Source organism: Arvicanthis niloticus, chromosome 21 (assembly GCF_011762505.2).
Source record: "Arvicanthis niloticus isolate mArvNil1 chromosome 21, mArvNil1.pat.X, whole genome shotgun sequence".
In the NCBI taxonomy this organism is placed as follows: Eukaryota; Metazoa; Chordata; class Mammalia; order Rodentia; family Muridae; genus Arvicanthis; species Arvicanthis niloticus.
The window spans coordinates 21,458,506-21,479,784 of record NC_047678.1 but is presented as its reverse complement, the minus strand read 5'-3'; the positions used below and the strand labels follow the sequence as shown (position 1 = coordinate 21,479,784).

Sequence of the window (21,279 nt, the reverse complement as noted above, 5' to 3'; positions counted from 1 at the left end):
ACACTCTGACTAGATTTGTTATCAGATTCTTCATTATCAGAATCATAATTATTAGGCTCAAGATCTGCGTCCACTTGACGGACCAATCTTTCAGGCAGCCATCGGGCTCCATTTTCTTTTTCTGAAAAAATACAGACTGATCCACGACCCCAAATTAAGACAGGATCAGGACCATTCCAAGAATTAGTTAGGGGGTCTCTCCATTTGACCCTGGAAGTGACTGGATGCCAGTGGCAATCTGCTGCAGACTGACCTTTAACATCAGTTTGCAGAAAATTTAAAAGAAATAACACAAAAGCAAGATGTGCTTTTGGTGATCTTGGAGGGTATAATTCTCCCCCCCTTTTTAGTTTAAAAAGCCAACCTTTTAGAGTATTTGTAAAATCAGGGAAGAAGCACCAATAGCTGTTTTTTCCCACACTCAGAGAGTTATAAAGATATTAAGGTTTTATAATCTCTCTTTCACAATTTTTTGTCTTTGAGGATAATAAGGAATCTTGGTAATAAAGTTGTCAACAAAATCTCTCAAATGTTTGACTGTAGTCAAATAATTGCAATAGCCAGTTCCATTACCTATCTTAGTCTGGTATGGAACACCAAGCACAGGGAAATAATATAGGCAATAACTAATTATATTTTTAGTTGCTTTTCTTGTTAAAGTAGTTGCAACTAAAAGGTCTAAAAAGTGTCAACTCACATGTACATATTTTAATTTTTAAAAATCAAAATGAGTAACATCTATTTGCCAAAATTGATTATATAAATCTTCAAGGTTTAACACCATTATGAAAAAAATTGAAAATACTGAAAACAAGTTTTTGCAATTTAACTTGCACACCTTTTAGAAATGCCAAATTATTGTATCAAGATGCTGTAAAGAATAAGATAGTATGGCCAATTATTTTCGAGGCCTATAATCTGCCTAGTATACAAATCTGCTCTGGCATTGTCCTGGGGTTCAGACAATCCAATGAGCTTTTAAATGTCTTAAAAAGTTCAGAGACAGTACATGTTTTAAAAGTTAAGCTGTATTTTTATAAATAACTATAAAATTTGAGAATTAGCAATATCTAAAAAAGGAACAATTTTAAGCAATTATAAATTATGAGCCATTTACTGGCTATAAGTATATAAATTGAAAGCTTGATTTTCTAGTATTTTAAACAGTGGCTACAACACATAATTTAATTATTTGTGCTCAAGTAGAGAAAACTCAAGAAAATAAACATGCGATCTAAATATGTGATCTAATTACATATACTGCCTTCTCAATAGATGAGGCATCTGTAAATACAGTAAATGTCTTTTCTATGAGCTGCATGCGTAGTAAATTTCAGGAAATATAAAAGCATGCAGAGAAAAACTGTAACAACTTATCTTTTGGATAGTGATCACCAAATTTGCTTAAAATGTTTGCCATAATAGGCCAAATATCATTTTTCAATAACCAATTTAATTGCTATTTGGAATAAGGAGTAAACCTTTTATTGAAAATGTTTTTAGGATTCTATCTTACAATGTTTTTATTAACACAAACTTTACTTGTAGATGAAGAAGGATGAATCTACATTAATGGTTTCTTTTGCCAAAGGGCTGCTGTGGGCATGAGTAATAATAACACAAACAGCCAACAATTTTCATAGTCTATATAATTTATCTGTTGATAACTAACAGCTTACTTTACTTTCCGCAAAGCTATTTTTCCTTTAGTTAATTGTCAAGGGGAATTAAGACTTGTATCTCCCTTGAGAATATCAAACATAGGTTCAAATCCTCGTATGGTAAGCTTAAGATGAGGTTTTAGCCAAATAATATCTCTTAACAAATTTTGAAAATCATTAAATGCAAATGAAATTAAAAGCAAACCTTTCCAATAATGTGAGAACCTTGGATTCTCAATTACCAGCAAATCTACTAAATGCAAACCTAACACCTTACCAGAAATGTAAAGGAATGGTATAAAAACAATCTTCTAGATCTATAATAAATATATACATATTTACTGAAATGGCAGCTGGAGTAGGCAAGTCAGGCTGTAATGCCCCATTAGTTTTATAAATCTTAAGTTTGAACTTTGTTTTGGATTAATTCAATAACCAATCTATTTTAGCAGAGTGAGAGTATCAGATGAATGCCAAGCTGAAGGCAACCTTCTAATTGTTACAGAACTTAAGATTAGGTCTCTTGCTAGTGATAGACTGAACCCAATATATATTAGAGGAACCAAAGCCATCTTGTCCTTTCTCTTTCTTAACAATTTGGAAGGAATTAGATGCAAAGGAACAAAAAAACAAGTTGAACAATTCTTTTTCCAGCAGGTAGTTACAATGCCATGGGCGGAGCAGCCATTATTTAAATTTCTCCAGCATAATCATTACAACTCTTGGCCCTGAAGCTGACCCTTCCAAGGAACAAACAAGGCAATAAACAAATTCCAGAAAACACCCTTCAAGGGGCTGGTCAGGATGACCTAGGCAAAAAGAGTATTTGTCACACAAACTTCTGCCGCACCCATTGTATCAACTTAATTCAAATGTAAATGTTTTTAATCTTGGCCTATATCCTGAGGCCTAGCCCAGAGATTATCTTTCCTGCACCAAGGACAAATGTGTCATGTGACCGGATTATTTGCTTGTGCCTCTGTTTTTGGGACAGTCATTTTAAAAATGACTTGAATCTCCACATTTTAGAAACATCTTTTATCTTTATGGCTTTGTGCAAGCATTGCTTGTGCAGTGGTCCCCTGTAAGGCAGCAGCCATGGCCAGACCCTGATTGTAAGAGGGCCCAATTTTAGCTCAAAGACGAAGTCTCCATGTAAGTCTGTCTTTGCTTTGTGCAACAGGCTGCATTAGCATTCTCATAAGCCAAATGAGTAACAAAAGGAATTCCTGTTTGAGGATCTCCAAAAATTCTACCAGCTGCTTTCAGTAGCCTGTCCACAAATTTCTGGAATGGTTCCTCAGAACCCTGGTTAATACTGAATAAATTTCCACTAAGATCCCCTTTAGTAGGTAATTGATTTTAAGCACAACAGGCAACCATTGCAATCTATGTATACACTCCTGTAGGCAGTTTAACCTGATTAGCATTACCTTCATATTAACCTTCTCATAGAAGCATGTTAAGATCCCAATCTGCATTGCCTGCCTGGGCAATCATCATGGTGGTTTTCTTACTGGTATCACACCATTTTTGAGCTCCAAAGCAAGTAATCTCCTAACAAAGTAGCCTTACATATAGTTTTCCAATATTTGAGCATTAAATTTGCTTCTACCACAGTATTCAATAAAGCTTGTGTGAAGGGGTCATTAGACCCATATTGTGCCACAATTGTTTTTTAACTCTTATTTAACTCTACCTTCTTTCTTCTATAAACATAACCAAGTAAAAAAATTTTCAAGCTCACGATTCCTGTCAGCTGCAGCCAAAGGAATGTTGGCAATTAACCACATTTTTAAGTTTCCTTTGCAATATTAGCATATAACCATAATTTTTGGAAACAAAACCAATTTTTTAAAATGTAAGCAATCTATTTTTCTCTAAAATCAACACCAAGTGGATTACCTTACAAAGTTTGGCTGCAGTTCTTATATATGAATGCACGATAGTGCAGTCTTTAATATCTCACTAAATAGACATTGCTTTGATATCTTTTATACATCTGGTTTTTGAATGACTAACCCTGTGTTACCAGTTTTGAGCCAACTTTTTGTTACCAAAGTTGTAAATTTTTAATCAAACCCAATAACTTATAGGCCAATAATTTATAACCAAGACATGAACATATTTGTACCTTAAAACCAATTACAAACAAAAATGAAGTAACAACACATCTTATATATTTAAACGAAACAAAATTTCTCGCTTTTTCTAGCCACAATTCTAAAATAAAAGCACCTTATCACTGAGATTTTTCCAGGACAAACAACTCTTAACTTCCTTATTTAATCCAAGAAACCTGCCTGTCCCTTTAAAAGCAGCCTTTCCAGCTCAACTCAGCTCCCAAACTTTTAGCTACAGGTGTTAAGCAAACTTATCCGGTGCTCTGCATATTAAAACTGCCTTTGAAAACCAAGTTAAACTAGACCAAGTGTTGAATCAAGCAATTTTAACGATCTTTTAAACATTAAACATAGAACATAAAACATAGACGACCAATCATTCATACAACGAGACATGTGGACAGAAAACACAATGAGACACACGTGGACATTGGTGCACCAAGGACAAGACAATAAACAAAGCAGAACTAAGAATTTCTCTTAGTTTCTCTTAGTCTAAAACGTCTCCTGAATTTTCTCTTGTTCCTAGGAGAGCTCTGAAACAGCCTTTCCATTCTTTTTGCTGGCATAACCCAGAGAGAAAACAACTGCTTTTCAAAACCCGTTCTCTCTCTGAAGTTTAAGATCTAACACTTTATCCCTTTCTTTAGGAGATGTAGCTGTGGCTGCTTTTTTAGTTTTCCAATTTCTTCTAACCCTGCTCTTTCTCGTCTGAGGCAGCTCTTGAAGGCTGCGGGCATCTGCCGGTCTCCTATCCCAAATTCACTGTCACCCCTAGGCAAAGTAGGCATCGGGTCAACACCTATTTGACCTAGACCTATACCTATCCCTCACAATGCACTTCCTGCAAACATGGCCTCCCAAACTTACCTAGCGCTAGATTCAATACTGTTTGCTACTTCCCAAGTGCGCGGGATACATTCTTTTATTACCTTTTTCCCGTGGGGCCCCACCTAAGACAGTGTTTCCTCAGCTGGTCCCCGTTTTCAAGTCCCACGATGGCGCGCCAATCTGTAGCCGCCCGCGGCCACAAGTCAACTGGATTCACCTGAAAGGGGAGCTGGGAATGAAGGGGGAAGGAGGGCGAGAAGAGATGAGGCCAAGACAAAGTTCTCTGATCAAGGCCCAAAGCTTTAATGTTCGGCTCTCAATTTAAAGGGGAAGACCCAACCCACAACCCCTCCTGGTTCCAGATGGGTGGGATAGTCCATAGTCCATTCCAGGTCACGACCGGAGATGTCAAGGCAAGCCCAGGGGCAGTTCCGCTTCTGTGTTCCGGGCAGCCAAGGTGGGTAACTCCACCTAGATCACTTGACCTTGCTGTGGCAACCAAGGTCTCTTCAGTCCTGCTCATGGTGGGGGGGAAGGTACAGCCCAAGAGTAGTACAAATGGGTCATATAATAGTTCTGTCTTTAAGTTTTTAAAGCCTTCCATACTGATTTCCGTAATTGCTGTACTAGTTTCCACCCCTACAAGCTGTAATAAGGATTATTCTTTCCCTACATTCTCATCAGCATTTTTGTCATCTCCTTTAAAAAAAAAAAAAAAAAAAACTGTGCATGTCTTAGTTCCTGCTCTATTACTGTGGTGGAACACCATGACTAAGGCAAAATGTAGAAAGAAGAATGTAATTGTGAGATTGCTTACAGTTTCAGAGTGTTAGTCTATGACTTGCAGGCTGGCAGACAGGACACTCGAACAGTAGCTGAGATCCTATATATGAGCCACAAGATGAAGGCATAGAGACTGAGACTCTCTCCTGTGGGCCTCTAACACTTCAAAGCCTACCTCCAGAGAAACACCTCTCCAACAAGGCCACAGCTTCTAATCCTAAGCGATTCATTAACTGGAGACTAAGCATTTAAATATATGAACCTATGAAGGCCAGTCTTAACTCAAACCACAACGTATATGGTATACATGTATGTTTACATGTTTGCCAGAATATAGGCTCATGCACACCTAGTGTCCAGAAGTGTTGGATTCCTTGGCAGTTGTAAGCCACCTGGCCTGGATGCTAGGATCTATCTAAACTTGGGATCTCTAGGAGAACAGCACATGCTTAACCATTGAGCCATTTCTCTAGATTGTTTTCCTTTTGTCTGTTTTCTTCATAACTCTTCTAGCTGCGATATGATAGAATCTGCATTTCCCTGGAGACTAAGGGAACACCTAGTTGAACACTTTTTAAAATTTTTGTTGGTTATTTGTATATTTTTTCAACCTCTATTGGGGTGAGGGAAAATGTTACAAAGAATAGATTCTAATATCAAGAACAAAGGAATTTTTCACTGTATTTGAAAATGAAGCCAGTCATGGTGGTTCATGCTTAAAATACTAGCACTGAAGAATCACAAACAAGTTCAGGACCAGATATGGATATATAATGAGTTCCAGGCCAGCCTGGGCTACTGAGTGAGCTCCTGGGTCAAATCATGAGGAAGGAGAAAAGGAAAGAAAAATAATGGTGAATCATGCCTTGTGATAGATTTCTCGTGGATAATTTCAGAGATTGTATACAATGTATTCAACCATAGTCATCTTCCATTACCCTACCGCTCCTGCTTAACCCCTTCCCTTCTAACTTTCATGTCTCTTGGTTGTTTTGGGACCCATTGAGTTCAACTGGACTTGGTTGCAGTAGCATGGGAGGAAGTTATTTAGTAGAGCATGGGCAACTAACTTATCAGTGGCTACATCACTGAAGAAAAAAGATTCACATCTCTCCAGCCAAGTATCGACTGCCAATAGCATTGAGAAAGAGGTGGAGCCTCAATGACCCTTTATGCACAGCGAAATGTCGATGGACCCAGTATTTTGTAAGTCTTGTGCAGATAGCACATTTCTAAGTGTTTATGATTACAGTGGCCACTGCATGATACCATGTCCAGAAGATAGCAGTCTGCCCCATCCTCTGGTTCTTACATTCTTTCTACTTCCTCTTCCTCATTGTTCCTTTGGTCTTGGAAAGGGTAATACAGATGTCTTGTTTGAGTCTAAGCACTCAAACATTTTCAGCATTTTTGCCAATTGAATCTACTTACCACCACCCAGTGTAAAAAGAAGCTTCTTTGAACAAAACTGAGAACAGCATAGTCTGTGGTATAAATATAAATATTTAGAAAGCTGACACATGTCCATTTATAAAACAACAGTAGATTCTCCACTAAGGTCTGTAATCTCCCATGCATAGGCTTTTGTCAAAGTATCAGACATAAATTTCATCCTGTGAATTGGGCCTCAAATCTAATAATAATAAAGTTAATATTACTATTTCATGGCATTTTTGTTGGTGTCTGTGTGTGTGTGTGTATCTATACAGGCCAGAAATCTACAGAAAGTATCTTCCTCTGGCATTTTCTACTTTATTTTTTGAGGCAGAGCTCTCTCTGGGCCTAGAGATCACTGATTAACTGGACTGGCTGGCCTACAAACCCTAGGGGCCCACCTTTCTCTGCCCCAGTTCCAGAGCTAGGGTTTCAGGCATGCACCAATGACTATGTCCAGCTATCTGTGTGACTGCTGGCAATCTGAAGTCAGGTCCTCATGCTTGTATGACTGAGCCATCTCCCCAGCCTTCTTTTTTTCTTTTGAGAACTGTCTGGGGTTTTTTTGTTGTTGTTGTTGTTTGTTTGTTTTTTGTCCTATTTATTGACACTGATGAAGCTCTCAGGGAACATCTGACTCTGATCATGATCCTCTTCCTGTCCTGTCAGTGAGTTTGGGAGGTTCATTTTTGTAATATTTATAAGATGTTAATTTACCTTGTCTGAAGTATGACTGATAAAGATTTTTCTCCTATATCATAGGGTTCTGTTCACTTAACTGATAATTTCACTTGCTATGTAATAACTCCTAAACTTTGTATCAAAATCCATTTGTTAATTCTTAAGGCTATTTTCTGTGCTATTGGAGTTTTATACAGAAAACTATTTCTTTTTTTAAAAAAAAAAAAACATTTATTAATTCATTTAATATATATGAGTACACTGTTGCTGTCTTCAGACACACCAGAAGAGGGCATCAGATCCCATTACAGATGGTTGTGAGCTACCATGTGGTTGCTGGGGATTGAACTTAGGACCTCTGGAAGAGCAGTCAGTGCTCTTAACCACTGAGCCATCTCTCTAGCCCCAGAATATTATTTCTTATAGCTGTATGCTGGAATGTTTGTTTTCCTCTCATAGTTTAATCATTTCAGGATTTAAATTAAGGTCCTTGGTCCACTTAGAATTAGCTCTCTCTCTCTCCACATGTTTATGGGAGGGGTGTGTGTGTGTGTGTGTGTGTGTGTGTGTGTGTGTGTGTGTATGTGTGTGTGTGTACAAAACAGTTCTGGTTTCATGCATCTATGGGTGATTATCCAGTTTCACTGGCTGATATTTGGCTTCATGCCAGTATATTGCTGCCTCTGTCACTATAGTTTTGGAGTATAGTTTGAGGTTAAGAATATGTATTACCATTGGCATTGTTCTTTCTGCTTAGGATTGCTTAGGTTATACATGGTCTTCTGTTTCCGTATGAATTTAAGGTGATTTTTTTTCTAGTTGTTTGAAGAATGCCACTGATAAGGATTACATTGAATCTGTAGCCACTTTCACAATATTAATTTTGCCAATCCAGAAGCATAAGAGGTCATTTTTTCATCTGATGCCTTCTGGTTGATTATCTTAAAGAGGTTTTTTGTTTTGGTTTGGTTTTGGGGGTTTTTTAGTAGAGATCTCTTACCTTCTTAGATTTATTCCTATATATTTTATTAGGCAGGCACTATCCTGAATGGCATTTTTTTTCTAATTTCTTTCTCAGCAAGTTTGTTATTGTATTTATAAAGGGTATTGGTTTTTATACGTTGATTCTGCCTTGCAACTGACTGAATGTATTTATTACATCTAGGAGTTTTCTTGTGGAGTGGAAGAATCTTGTCATCTGCAAATAAAGAATTTTACCTCTTCCTTTCCTGACTGTATCCCTTTTATGTCTTTTCTTTCTTACAGCTCTAGCTAAGTCTTAGAAGAGGGGAGAGAGTGAACATCCTTATCTTATTCTAGATTTTTAGAGAAAATGCTATCATTTTTTTCATACTAGTATAGTGTTGCCTTAAAGATATGTCACATAACAGCTTTATTATTTTGGGGCTTTATTATTATATATATTCCATTTATTTCTAATTTCTTCAGTACTTTTATCATTAAGGCTTGTTTAACTTGTCAAATTTCTGTTCTGTATCTATCAAGATGCCCTTGTAATTTCTGTTTGTACATATAGTTATGTGGTGAAATACACTTACTGGTTTGCTTATGTTGAACCAACCTTGCTTGGTGACATTAATTCTCTATCTCTCCTCACCATGTGTGGGCAAGCCCGTTTCTACTTCACATGCTTTGTTCTTCCTCTTTCCTTGACACAGAATGCTCTTCTACACATTTCCATCCACAGTCACACTTACTTCAGAGACTTGCTTAGAGAGCCTCTGAACACTGTCTGCTTTAGTTTTTAACTCTTTTTGGATATTTAATGTTTATGCTTATTGTCTGTCTCTTCTATAATATTAACTACATGAGAACAGGGATTTTATTGACATATTTTATTTATCTGGCACTAATACTCTAATATGTCACTTAATAGATGCACATTAAATATTTATTAAGTAAGTGAGAGAAATAATTCTGTTGTTAAATATTTTTCCTTTATGAGTCTAGACAAGTATTCTACAACTGAATGATATTCCTGGCCCTAGGAAATTATTCTTACTTAAGGAGTCTATGTCTGTGATATGGCTCAGCAATTAAAGGTGCTTGCCACCAAGTGTGATGACTAGAGTTCAGCCCCCCCAGAAACCACATGGAAGAAGAATATAACTAACTACCACAGGTTGTTCTCTGGCCTCCACATGTGTGTTTGCAGGTGCACGTATGCACATATGTGTATGTGCGCACACACACACACGTTTTTTAAAAGAACTCTACATTAATTCTGCAGATCCAAGGAAAATTATTGAGTTTTGGTCATTGGTTGTTCTGTAAGCTTAGTGCACATTAACAGCATAATTTAAGTTTTTCAGTGTTTTTGTTTTTGTTTTTGTTTTTTATAAACCCAGGTAATTCAGAGGCTGAGGCAAAAGGATCTGAAGTTTGGGACCAGCCTGAGCTATGGATCAAGGTCCTGTCTCAAAAAAAAAAAATCTCAGAAATTATGTTTAATTTAGAATTTATTCACAGAAAATAGGCTAATGAACAGAAAAGTAAAGAGATAAATGTTCTTCATTCTTTCTAGTTTACTATTTTTTAACATGGCTGAGCCTTTAGCAGTCTGTGGTCTTCCAGAAACTGGTATCCACGAAGCTTATGGATTTTAAAGAGAAAAGTTATGAAATCCCACTTTTTAGGAAATTCCATCAGCTTATTGAACAAAGAGAAAACTAGTCACTCAGAAAATATAATTAACTATCTCTGCTATCATCGTTTTATGGTATTTGCGTATTATTGCTTACATGTATGAAATGCACACTTTTATGTTAGTACTATGCTTTGTCTTCAGTTCAGAAAAATGAATCTATCACTCAGAGGTAGGCACTAAACTGGAAAAGGTTTGTAATAGTAAAACAGCATCATACAGAGTACCACGACTCACTTGGAAGTGCATAATGTGAATCTGTGATACTGAGATAACAGAATACTGGACTGTGGTAATTTATACCATCACCCTAAAAGAAAAGAGCAGAGAAAATGTACAACAATGAAGGGCTAGAAATGTGTGTCGCTCAGTGGTGAGCACTTGTCTGACATGCACAGTGTCCTAGGATAACAATGAGTATCTAAAAACAGAACTTTTTATTGGTTACCTCCTATTCTTTCCAAAGCCTTTCTTTCTATTATGAAATCTAGCCAAACAATAGCATGAAGTTGCTGAAACTTTAGTATTAAGTTTGTACAAGTGAGGTTTTTCTAGAACAAATGCAACATACTCTCTAGTATGAAATTGACTAATTGTATTCTTGGACATGAAAGTGACCAAACTAAAGAAACATCCTACACATAGCAAAAACAGTGAAGATCATAATTAATAAATTATGAAGGTCTGTGATATAGAAATATATATTCTATTTCAGTAACTATTTTGTCAGTATTTTTAAGACTAGAAAGAACATCAGCTAGGAAAGAAAATACTCCAAAAGTCACCCCGTATTCCTTATTTCCTGAAAAAGTTACCAACTGAAAAATTAAGCTGTTTTGACAACGAATGAAAATATCAATACCAACAAATTATAGCCTTTGAATTACAGTTTTACATGTCAGGCCAAGAGATTGTTAGTGAATAAATGCTCTGCTTTAGTATGCCAACATATGCCAGCATTTGAAAAAGGAGGTGGCCCATTTAAGTTTTTAAAGTGAGCAATGAGCCTTCAGAGTTCTTGGTGGCACTGGCACCAGCAGTGAAGTTATTCTAGGCTTGCACAGATGGTGTCTCAGTGGTTTACTCGGTCTCTCACTTGGCCTGAATCTATCACTTTAAGCTAAAATTGCCAAGCTGTGCATTAGCTACTTTTCACCACTGAGCTTTAAACTTGGTCCCCTTTTCTCTTGACATAGAAAGAAATTGTTTTTTTAGAAACATTGTATAGCTGTCCAAATTATTTAGAAAGACTGTAAAGAAATTTCAGAGCTCTAACAGTCAAAGAATGAATTGGTGATCCACTCACTGTGCCTTTCCAGATAGAAGAGCCAGGCCTCCATTGCTTGACTGCACTCATCACCTATAGTTGGAATTCCTTGTTAATTCCTCTCTGTATTTCATCTACTTTCAAAAAATAACATGTAATAGAGCCAAGCATTTCCTTTGCTGGCAGCCTATATTGTGAATTAGTTTCCATCTTCATATATACAAAGAAGGGGACTAATACAATTCAACTTGTCTGTCAACTTGACTAGAAGTCTTGGTCAAAGATTGACAGTTTTATTCTTCTCACTAGAAGTAAAGAATGATTCTTGCTATTTTTTATATTCCAAAATTGTGACAAAGTTGTTAAAATAGCAAGCAAAATGGAGAGCCAGCTGCTACATGCTTTCGCCACTAGATGGTAGCCCTACTTCAGTAATGAAGAAACAATAAATCTGCTATGAAGCTGGGCCTCAGAATGTGGAGACTGGGGACATGGAAGATACTAGTGTGTTGTTTTACACTGCTAACAAAGCAGCTTAGCAAAGACTCAACAGAACACACCTAACACACTTATGTGGGTTTTTAAATTTTTACATATGAGTGTTTTGCCTACATGGATGTATGTGTGTCACATGTATACCTCATGTCACAGAGAAGAGGGCATCAGATCCCCTGGATCCGATGGTTATGAGACATCTTGCAGGTGCTGGGAACCAAACTTAGGTCTCTGCAAGAGCAACAAATGTTCTTAATCACTGAGCCATCTCTCTATCACATAAAACTTTTAAATTCCTAAAAATTTAAAATTGTGCCAAAAGGTAGAAAGGGGGCTGGAAAAACATTTCCATAGTTAAAAGTATGTACTGCTCTTCCAGAGGACGAGAGTTTGGTTCAAGGACCCACATGGGCAGCTCATAACTCCTGCAACTCCAGCTCCAGGGGATCTGATGCCCTCTTTTGAACTCCAGGGGCACCTACTTACATATAAGTGTATATATTCACATCTACACATAAACATACTTAAATTGTTTTTAAAGTAGAAAAGGAAAACTAATGCAGATCAAAGTTTTATAATATTTTGCTTCCATAAATAATATACATACTTTAAGTTTATAGTCTAAGAAATAAATTTATGTAAAATTCTAGTGATACTGAACAAGAAAAATTTTATGTGTATATTAATACTGACTTTGAGGGCCAGCAAGATGGTTCAGCTATTAAAGGCACCTACCAACAAGCCTGATGGCCTTAGTTCAATTTCTGGACTAAGTAGGTGGAGATAACCAAATCCCAAAAATTATCCTCTGACCTTCGCACTGCAGTGTCAGGTATGAGTTTATCCCATGTAGCGGGCCTTTTGATCAATCTTTTTAAAAGTAGTTGGTTACTCCTAAAACGTTTGTGCCATTATTGTACTAGTATATCTTGCAGGCAAGTTACTGTTACAGGTGACCAGGTTTTATAGATAGAAAATACTGATGAGGGCTGGAGAGATGGCTCAGCAGTTAAGAGCACTGGCTGCTCTTCCAGAGGTCCTGAGTTCAATTCCCAGCAACCACATGGTGGCTCACAACCATCTGTAATAGGATCTGGTGCCCTTTTCTGGTGTGTCTGAAGACAGCCACAATGTACTCATATGCATAAAATAAATAAATAAATATTTTTAAAAAAAAAGAAAAGAAAGAAAAAAGAAAATGCTGATGATTATCCTCCTCCTCTGGTAGCTTGCAGAGGACATTCCAATACTATGAGTTCTAGTCAGTCAGAGTGAAGCTCCTAGTTAACAGCAGCTGTACTCTTCCGTGTTTGATGACATGTGTAAGTATTGTCTTCAGCAATAGGGACTGTTAGGCTGTGCAGAATAACCAATAGCCTTGATAATATCCTGTGATGTTTAGGGATTTCCACAGGGCCAAAGACTCAACAAAATGAACTCAGCTCTGGCACTGGAGGCTTGTTTAACTTGGTAACATAAGGTATCTAGTCCGGGCATTGTGTCCCCTATTATTTGGTGACTCCATTTAGATTTCCCTCATATATGTGTCTATTTTAGAATATTTCTACAGTAGTAGGTTTCCATATGATTTTAAATGTCCTTTAGTGATAGTGTGCCTTCCTATAGTCCCTCCTTTACCTTCTCTTCCATCCCTCTCCCGACTTAATCTCCCTAGTTCTAGTCTCTTCTTTGTCTCTCCATACCAATCTGTCTTATTTCTCCTTTGGAGAACCTTTCCTCCCTGCTAGTCCTTTACTCACTTCAGATTGCAGCATACATATTGAAGGCTTAAAAGCAAACATCACATATAGGAGAAAACAGGCAATATTTGTCTCTTTGGGTCTAGGTTACTTGACTCGGGGATCATTTTTTTTTTTCTAGCTCCATCCATTTATCTGATAATTTTGTAACTAAGTAGTCTTCTATTGTGTAAATGTCCCACATTCCCATTGCTCACTCATCAGTTAGTGCACACATTGACTGTTCTCAGTTTCTGGATATTATGACAGAGCAACAGTGAACATGGATGGGCAAACGTCTCTGTAGTGGGATAATAGTCCTTTGGGTAAATGGCCAAGCCTAATATAGCTGGATATTGAGGTAGAATGGTCCCAGCTTCCTGAGAAACTGCCACACTGATTCCCATGGTGGCTTTACTAGCTTGCACTCCTACCAGCAATGGATGGATGTTCCCTTTCCCTACATCCCTGCCAGCATGTGTATCATGTGTTTCATTGATCTTGGCCATTCTGACTATGGTAAGATGAAATCTCAAGGAAGTTTTAATTTGCATTATTCTGATGGCTGACAATATTGAACATATCTTTAAATGTTCTCAGCAATTTGTGTTTCCTCTTTTGAGAATTCTCTGCTTAGTTCGGTATCACATTTTTTATTTGGGTTGTTTTCTTCTGTAATTTTGGTTCTTTATTTTAGATATTAATCCTCTATCAGATGTATAATTGGAAGAGATCATTTCCCACTTTGTAGGCTGCTGCTTTCCCCATATGACAATGCCCTTTGCCACACACAAGCTTTTCAGCTTCATGAGGTCCCTCTTATTATTTCTGGTCTCAGTGCCTGTGCTATCGGTGTCTTGTTTTGTTTTGTTTTCAGAAATAAACCAAAAGCAAACTTTATTCCCCGTGGGAAAATACTTCTAACTGGTTAGGGTCTCTGGTCAGACTCGGAGTTGACAGCTACCCGGTGTCTTGTTAAGAAAGTCCTTTCCTGTGACAATTGGTTCAAGTATATTCCCCAGTTTCATTTTATCAGATTCAGGATATCTGGTCTTAGGATGAGCTCCTTGATCTTTAAATCGAGTTTTGTATAGAAGATAAATATGTATCTGATTTAGTCTTCTACACCAACTGTTAAAGATTTCTTATTTTCCAGTGTGTATTTTTTGCCTTTTTGTCAAAATCAGATGTACAAAAGTATGTCTGGTTCTTCAATTCCATTGATCAGCATGTCTGTTTTTATGACAATACCATGCTGTGTTTATTACTATAGCTCTGTAGAATGAATTGGAATCTGGGATGGTGTATATCTCCAGAAGTTCTTTTATTATTAAGAATTGTTTTAGCTATCTTCGATTTTTAATCTTTCCACAAGAAGTTTAAATAAATTTCTGTGAAGAATTTTGTTGGAATTTTGATGGGGACTGAATCTGTAGAATGCTATTGATAGGATGACCATTTTTCAATAATAATCCTACCAATCCATGAGCATGGAAGAGTTTTCTATCTTCTTGTCTCTTCAGTTTATTTTGTCAATGGCTTAAAGTTTTTATTACTCAAGTCTAAGTTGATTAATTAGATTTGCCCCCCCAAAAAATTTTAGGTCATTGTAAAAGATAGTTGAATTCTCTCAGACTCATTGTATATAGAAAGGCTACTGATTTTTTTTTTTTTTGTATGTCAGTTTTGTATCCTGATACTTTGCTGTGTTTATGAACTGCAGAAGTTTTCCTGGTGGAATTTTGAGGATCTTTTATGTATATATCATCTGAAAATGAAGATATTTTGATTTCTTCCTTTCCTATTTGCATTCCCTTTATTTAGCTGTCTTACTGGTATAACTAAGTACTATATTGAGTAAGTAGGAAGAGAGTGGATAGATATACTTATCTTGCTCTTGGTTTTATTAGAAATTGAGTTTCTGTTTATGGATTTGGCTGTAGAGTTGCCTTTATTACATATGTCCGTTGTATTCCTAGTCTCTCCAGGACTTTTATCATGAAGGGATGCTACAATTCTTTTCTGCATCTAATGAGATGGTCACATAGTTTTTAATCTTTCAATCTGTTTATCTTTATGGATTATGTTGACTGATCTACATATGTTGAATCATCCCTGTATCTCTGGAATGAAGCCATCTTCATCATGGTGGAAACTATTTTTGGTGTGTTCTTGGATTTAAATTGCAAATATTTTATTTAGAATCTTTGCATTCATAAGAGATATTGATCTATATAATTTTTGGCTCTTTGTATGGTTTAGGTATCAGGGTAATAGTGGCCTTATAAAAATAATTGTAAAATTTCCCCCAATGTCTATTTTGCAGAATAATTTGAGGAATATTGCTATTAATTCTTCTTTGAAGCTCTGGCAGAATTCTATGCTGAATCAGTGTGGCCCTGGACTTCACTGTCCCCACCCCCAGCTGGAAGTCTTTAATCTCTTTAGGGGACATGGAGTTATGGGCCTCTTTAAATTGCTTACTTGGTATTGATTCTTTTCTCAGTTTGGTGCAGTATAGATCTGTAAAGTTTATGATGCTCTGAACTTCTTCAGTATCTGTTCTAATATCCACCTTTTCACTCTGAATTTTATTAATTTGGATAATAAATATCAAAGACTCCGGTCTTTTAGTTACTTTGGCTAAGGCTTTTTCTGTTTTGTTGATTTTTGTCAAAGGACCAACCCTTTGTTTTATTAATTTTTTTGTATTTTTGTTTGTTTTATTACATTGATTTCATTCCTGAATTCAGTTATCTCTTACCATCTACTCTTTTGGAGTATTATTTCTTCTTGTTGCTCTAGGGCTTTCAGGTATCACTGAATTACTAAGATAAGATCTCTCCAGGTTTGTTTGGTTGTTTTTTTTTAAATGTAAGCACTTAGTACATTTCTTTTGTTGATATTGAGCTTTAATCTTGCTGATATCGAGCTGAGACTTGCTTCATGTCCAAGTATGTGATCAATTTTGGAGAAAGTTCCATCGGCTACTAAGAAGAAAGTACATTCTTTTGTGTTTGGGTGAAATATTCAGTAGATGTCTACTACATCCCTTTGATTTATGACATATTTAGCTCCAGCATTTCCGTTTAGTTTGTGTCTGGATGACCTTTTTATTGGCAAGAGCTGGGTATTGAAGTCACCCGCTATCACTCTATAAAGGTCAATAGGTGATGTTTTAGCTGTAATAGTGTTTCTTTTATGAAGTTGGGTCCTGTGGCTGGCACATAAATGTTTAGAATTCCAATATCCTCTTGATGTTTTTTTTTCCTTTAATGAATATGTAGTTCCCTTTCCTATCTCTTCTGATTAATTTTTGGTTTGAAGTCTATTATTAAAATGCTGTATCTGTTTGCTTCTTATGCTGGGATCTAGTCATCTGAAGAATGATGTTGGAAGAGTTTTTTGATATCAATATTTGGGCGAGTGTTATGTTCTTTGGTTACTGTTGCCCTCTCTGGATCCTGGGCAAGCGTGATGACTGTGAGGTCCCTGGTACAAAATGTTCCTGGGTCATCAGCTGACAGAAAGGAATGGAGATGGGGCAGGAGGAAAGGCTGAAAGGTTTGCAGAAAAAGAGCTAAGCTAGGCCTAAATACAACTTTAATAAGCAAAATAACACTCGTTTGAATCAGACCAGTTTAACAGCCATCCTCTGACTTACTGATTATTAAGCCAACACAAGGAGAATCCCCCTACCTCATTACCTTACCAACTGTACACAGCCCAGTGAGCACCGTTTGAGGTGTCCCTGTGTAACCGAGACACAATGGGAGTGAGATATAAGTGGTTAGGAAATGAAAACATGATAGGGAGGTTTTTCTCTTACAGAGGCAAATTTATACTGTATATATATATAATTTATACTGTATATAGGGTGAAAATACAGTTTTATTTTTTTATTCAAAATTGCAACTGACATCAAAAGTTGTTGCTTGAATTAGTTCTACAGATATTCATAATTTGGCCTTCAGTAGGGTATTAGAGATCTGAAGTTTTCTCTTAATTGGTTTTGTTTTCCTTTTGAAACTAGGTTGTTCAGAGAATATTCTACACAGTCAACAGATCCTGGAGTGGAAAAATTACTTCGACAGAGATAAGGAAAAGCAACTTTTTGCAAGTATGCCTCTCAATTTAATAATTTTACTTAATTTAAGTTTTTTTCTTACTCTGTTGCAAAGTTCTAAGTATCACTTCTTCCAATTGATTGACTGAAGCACTTATCAGTTACCCACGTTGGGGAGGGGCTATCAAGATAAAAATAATATAGGATTTCTGCCTGAAGGTATATGCTGTAAAACAAAAACAGAAATGTACATCTATACCTGAATTGATACGTGTACATAAAAGATGCAGAAGAAGCCTCAGAAGGATCAACATGTGATGTTCATCTGGGAGAATATCAGTTTAGCAGGATAAAATATCAATAGGAAGGGAAGGTTTCCAGGAAGCAGCAACAGCACAAGCCAAAGCCAGAAGCAGAAAATGTCCCTCGTGTTCAAGAACTTCCAACTAGTGCAAGTGGCCAGTGGCTCCCATGATAGTTAACCAGGTTGGAAAAGTGGGCTTGCCAAAGAAATGGAAGTATATAGACTTGATGCTTTCAGTAATGACTCTACTTTGCTAGAAATAGTACATTTTTAGTTATTTTATCAAACAAAAACTATTGACCACTAGTGGGAGCCTTTTACCGAGGTAATATATAAAGAAAATAGAATGATTCAAACTTGAAAGAAAAAGAATATTTTAAATAGATCATACTAAATGAAGTTTTAATAATCACAGTACCTTATATTCTGTATCCTCCCTATCTTTATCTTCATGTGAGATAGACACGGTATTGAAGGCCTGGCAAATTAGCAATCCATAAGAAATAAACTAATATTTTGCTACTCTGTACCATCGATTCTCAACCTGCAGGTCACAACTCCTTTGGGGGTCAAACAACCCTTTCACAAGGGCTGCATATCAGATATCCTACATATCATATATTTACATTACGATTCATAACAGTAACAAAATTTAGTTATGAAGTAGCAATGGAACTAATTTTTAAGGGTCACCATAACCTGATGAACTGTATTAAGGGATTGCAGCATTAGGAGGGCTGGGAACCACTGCTGTAAAATGAACAGTCATCATCACAACCATTGTTGATAGTTATTGAACATCTGATACCTGCCTGGGCTCTCAGTAGGTATTTAAAGATGGGTTAAGAAGACAGTAATTTCCTTAATAACACAAAAATTATAATTTCTCACATTTTTAATACTTGTATGTATATGTACTATATGTGTAACTATTCCCAAGGAGGTCAGAAGAGGGTGTTGGAGCCCATGGAACTAGGTTGTGAATAATTGTGAGTCAGTATGTGTGTACTAAGAACTGAACCCAGATCCTCTGCAAGAGCAACAAATGCTCTTAACCCCTGAGCCTTCACTGTAGCCCCTAACTCTTTATTATTTTAATTAAAATCTTTTCGTAATTATATAGTTTGAGACTCAGGTGTTGTTGAGTAACTTGCACAGAAGCACACAGCTAGCAGGCTGCAGAACTGGGAGTAAAATTCAAATGTTCTCTTTCTACAGGGTGACTTATTTTCCCCTCCTCTTTTTTTTTTTCTTATCCATTTCCTTAGTCTTCTTTTGAGTCCATGAACAAATGCTCAAAACATTCTAGTTCTGTGAATATATTTAGAGTAAAAAAATAAAATAAAAAATCACTGTTTATGCCAGTTGGTGGTTACACACACCTTTAATCTCAGCACTTGAGATGCAGAAGAAGGCAGATCTCTGTGAGTTCGAGGCCAGTGTGGTCTACAGAGTGATTTCCAAGATGGCCAGGGCTAAACACAGAGAAACACTATCTTGGGGGAGTTGGGGGTGGGGGGGCGAATCATTGTTTATCTCTTCACCAAGCATTTTATGCACTTTCCCATAGTGAGAACTCACACATCTGTATTCTTACTTTAAATTATATTCATTTATATATATAAGAATTTTCGTCTGCAGGTATATATGTGTGCTACATGTGTGCTTGGTACACTCAGAAGCTATAAAAGGGTGTCCGGTCCCCTGGGACTGAAATTACAGAGGGTTGTGAGCGAGCCATCATGTGACTGCTGGAAACTAAACCTGAGTCCTCTGAAAAAGTAGCTAGTGCACTTAACCACTGAACTGTCTCTGCAACCCCTTTAGTGTCATTTTATATACATAGTATATTGTTTTGTTTTGTAAGAATGCTATAGAGAAAGATATTTTCTTTCTTTCTTTCTTTCTTTCATTCATTCATTTGGAGTGGGGTAGCATGCACGTGCTATTGTCAGAAAAACAGATTGCCAGAGTTGGTTCTCTCCCCCACCATGTAGTCTTGGGGATCAAATTCAGGAAATCAGGCTTGGCAGGAGGTGCCTTTACCCACTAAGCAATCCCACTGGTTCTATGGGGTCTTTTTTAAAGGATGTGGGAGGATTTATAAAGGATACTACTTTATAAGTTTGTTTGGGTTTTCTTTTCTCTTGAAAATGTCTTGGGATTCCTTCTATTTCTGTCCATCTATTCTGCATGATTGATTGCATGGCTATGCTGTAATTGATTATATATTCCTCTGTTGGGGCTTAGGGCATTTTTATATTTTTTCTATTACAATGATGTAATGCTTAATCTTGAACCTTACTCTTCTGGGTATATGAATGACAATTTCTCTAGAATAGACTACTAAAAGAAAAAAATCCTGGATCAAATGATACTTTAAGAGATGCTGTTAAATTAACCCTTTAAAATCCAGTTCAACCTTTCCCTTACATATTCACTAACTTGGGAGCAGAGAAAGCCTTGAGTAAGTAAGTCCTGAGTGGATTGGTATTATGACATGGGCAGGGCCTGTGGAGGACTCCAGGAACAGTTAGCCCTGTTTACCTATATGGTAAACTCTTTACCTATATGGGCTAGGGTCAAGAGAAATAGCAAAGCTTTTCTTGAGTCCAAGTATGTGTGTTTATGGATGATTAATGTGTGTGTGCAAGAACTAGCAATTGTGACTTCCTCCTGGATGTTTACAGCCTGGTATGGCTCAACTATAGAGACTTCCTACTGAGACTAGCTTAAACCACTACCACCACCCTGTGCTATACCTAATAAACAAACTGAGGTTCCAAGGTAGTATCAGAGAACCCCACCAGATCCCAGCTTTCCTGTTTGTGTGCTTGTTTGTCTATCTGTCCTTTCTTTATTCTCTTGCTATTAGGGAACCCAAGCAGGGCAGAAGGGCAACCAATAGCAGGAGTTAATATACACTTATACAATGTTTTTTCTTTGTGTTACAAAGACTGTAATTTAATTTTGCTTACTTCATAACCTTCCATTAAACAATTTATATAATTTAATGATTTTTTTAATTTACAAAATTACTTCCTATTATAAAACATTTAAAAAATAATTTATCAGTGTCTTAGTTTGGGTTGCATTGCTGTAAAGAGACACCATGACCAAGGCAACTCTTACAAAGGACAGTATTGATCAGGGCTGGCTTACAGTTTCAGAGGTTCAGTCCATTTTCATCATGGTGGGAAGTATGGTGGCACCCAGGCAGACACTGGAGA

The 21,279-nt window shown here is 36.8% G+C and overlaps 1 protein-coding gene across 5 annotated transcripts in view; it reads left to right on the top strand.

The window, feature by feature from the left end:
• Ppp2r3a (protein phosphatase 2 regulatory subunit B''alpha) overlaps window positions 1-21,279 on the top strand; it is a 136,159-nt gene that overhangs the window by 79,051 nt on the left and 35,829 nt on the right. For all 5 annotated transcript variants that reach the window (XM_076918040.1, XM_034484018.2, XM_076918041.1 and 2 more), the window contains one exon: window positions 17,713-17,799. In XM_076918040.1, coding sequence (XP_076774155.1) covers window positions 17,713-17,799 — 87 coding nt within the window. The remainder of the gene's footprint in view (window positions 1-17,712; window positions 17,800-21,279) is intronic.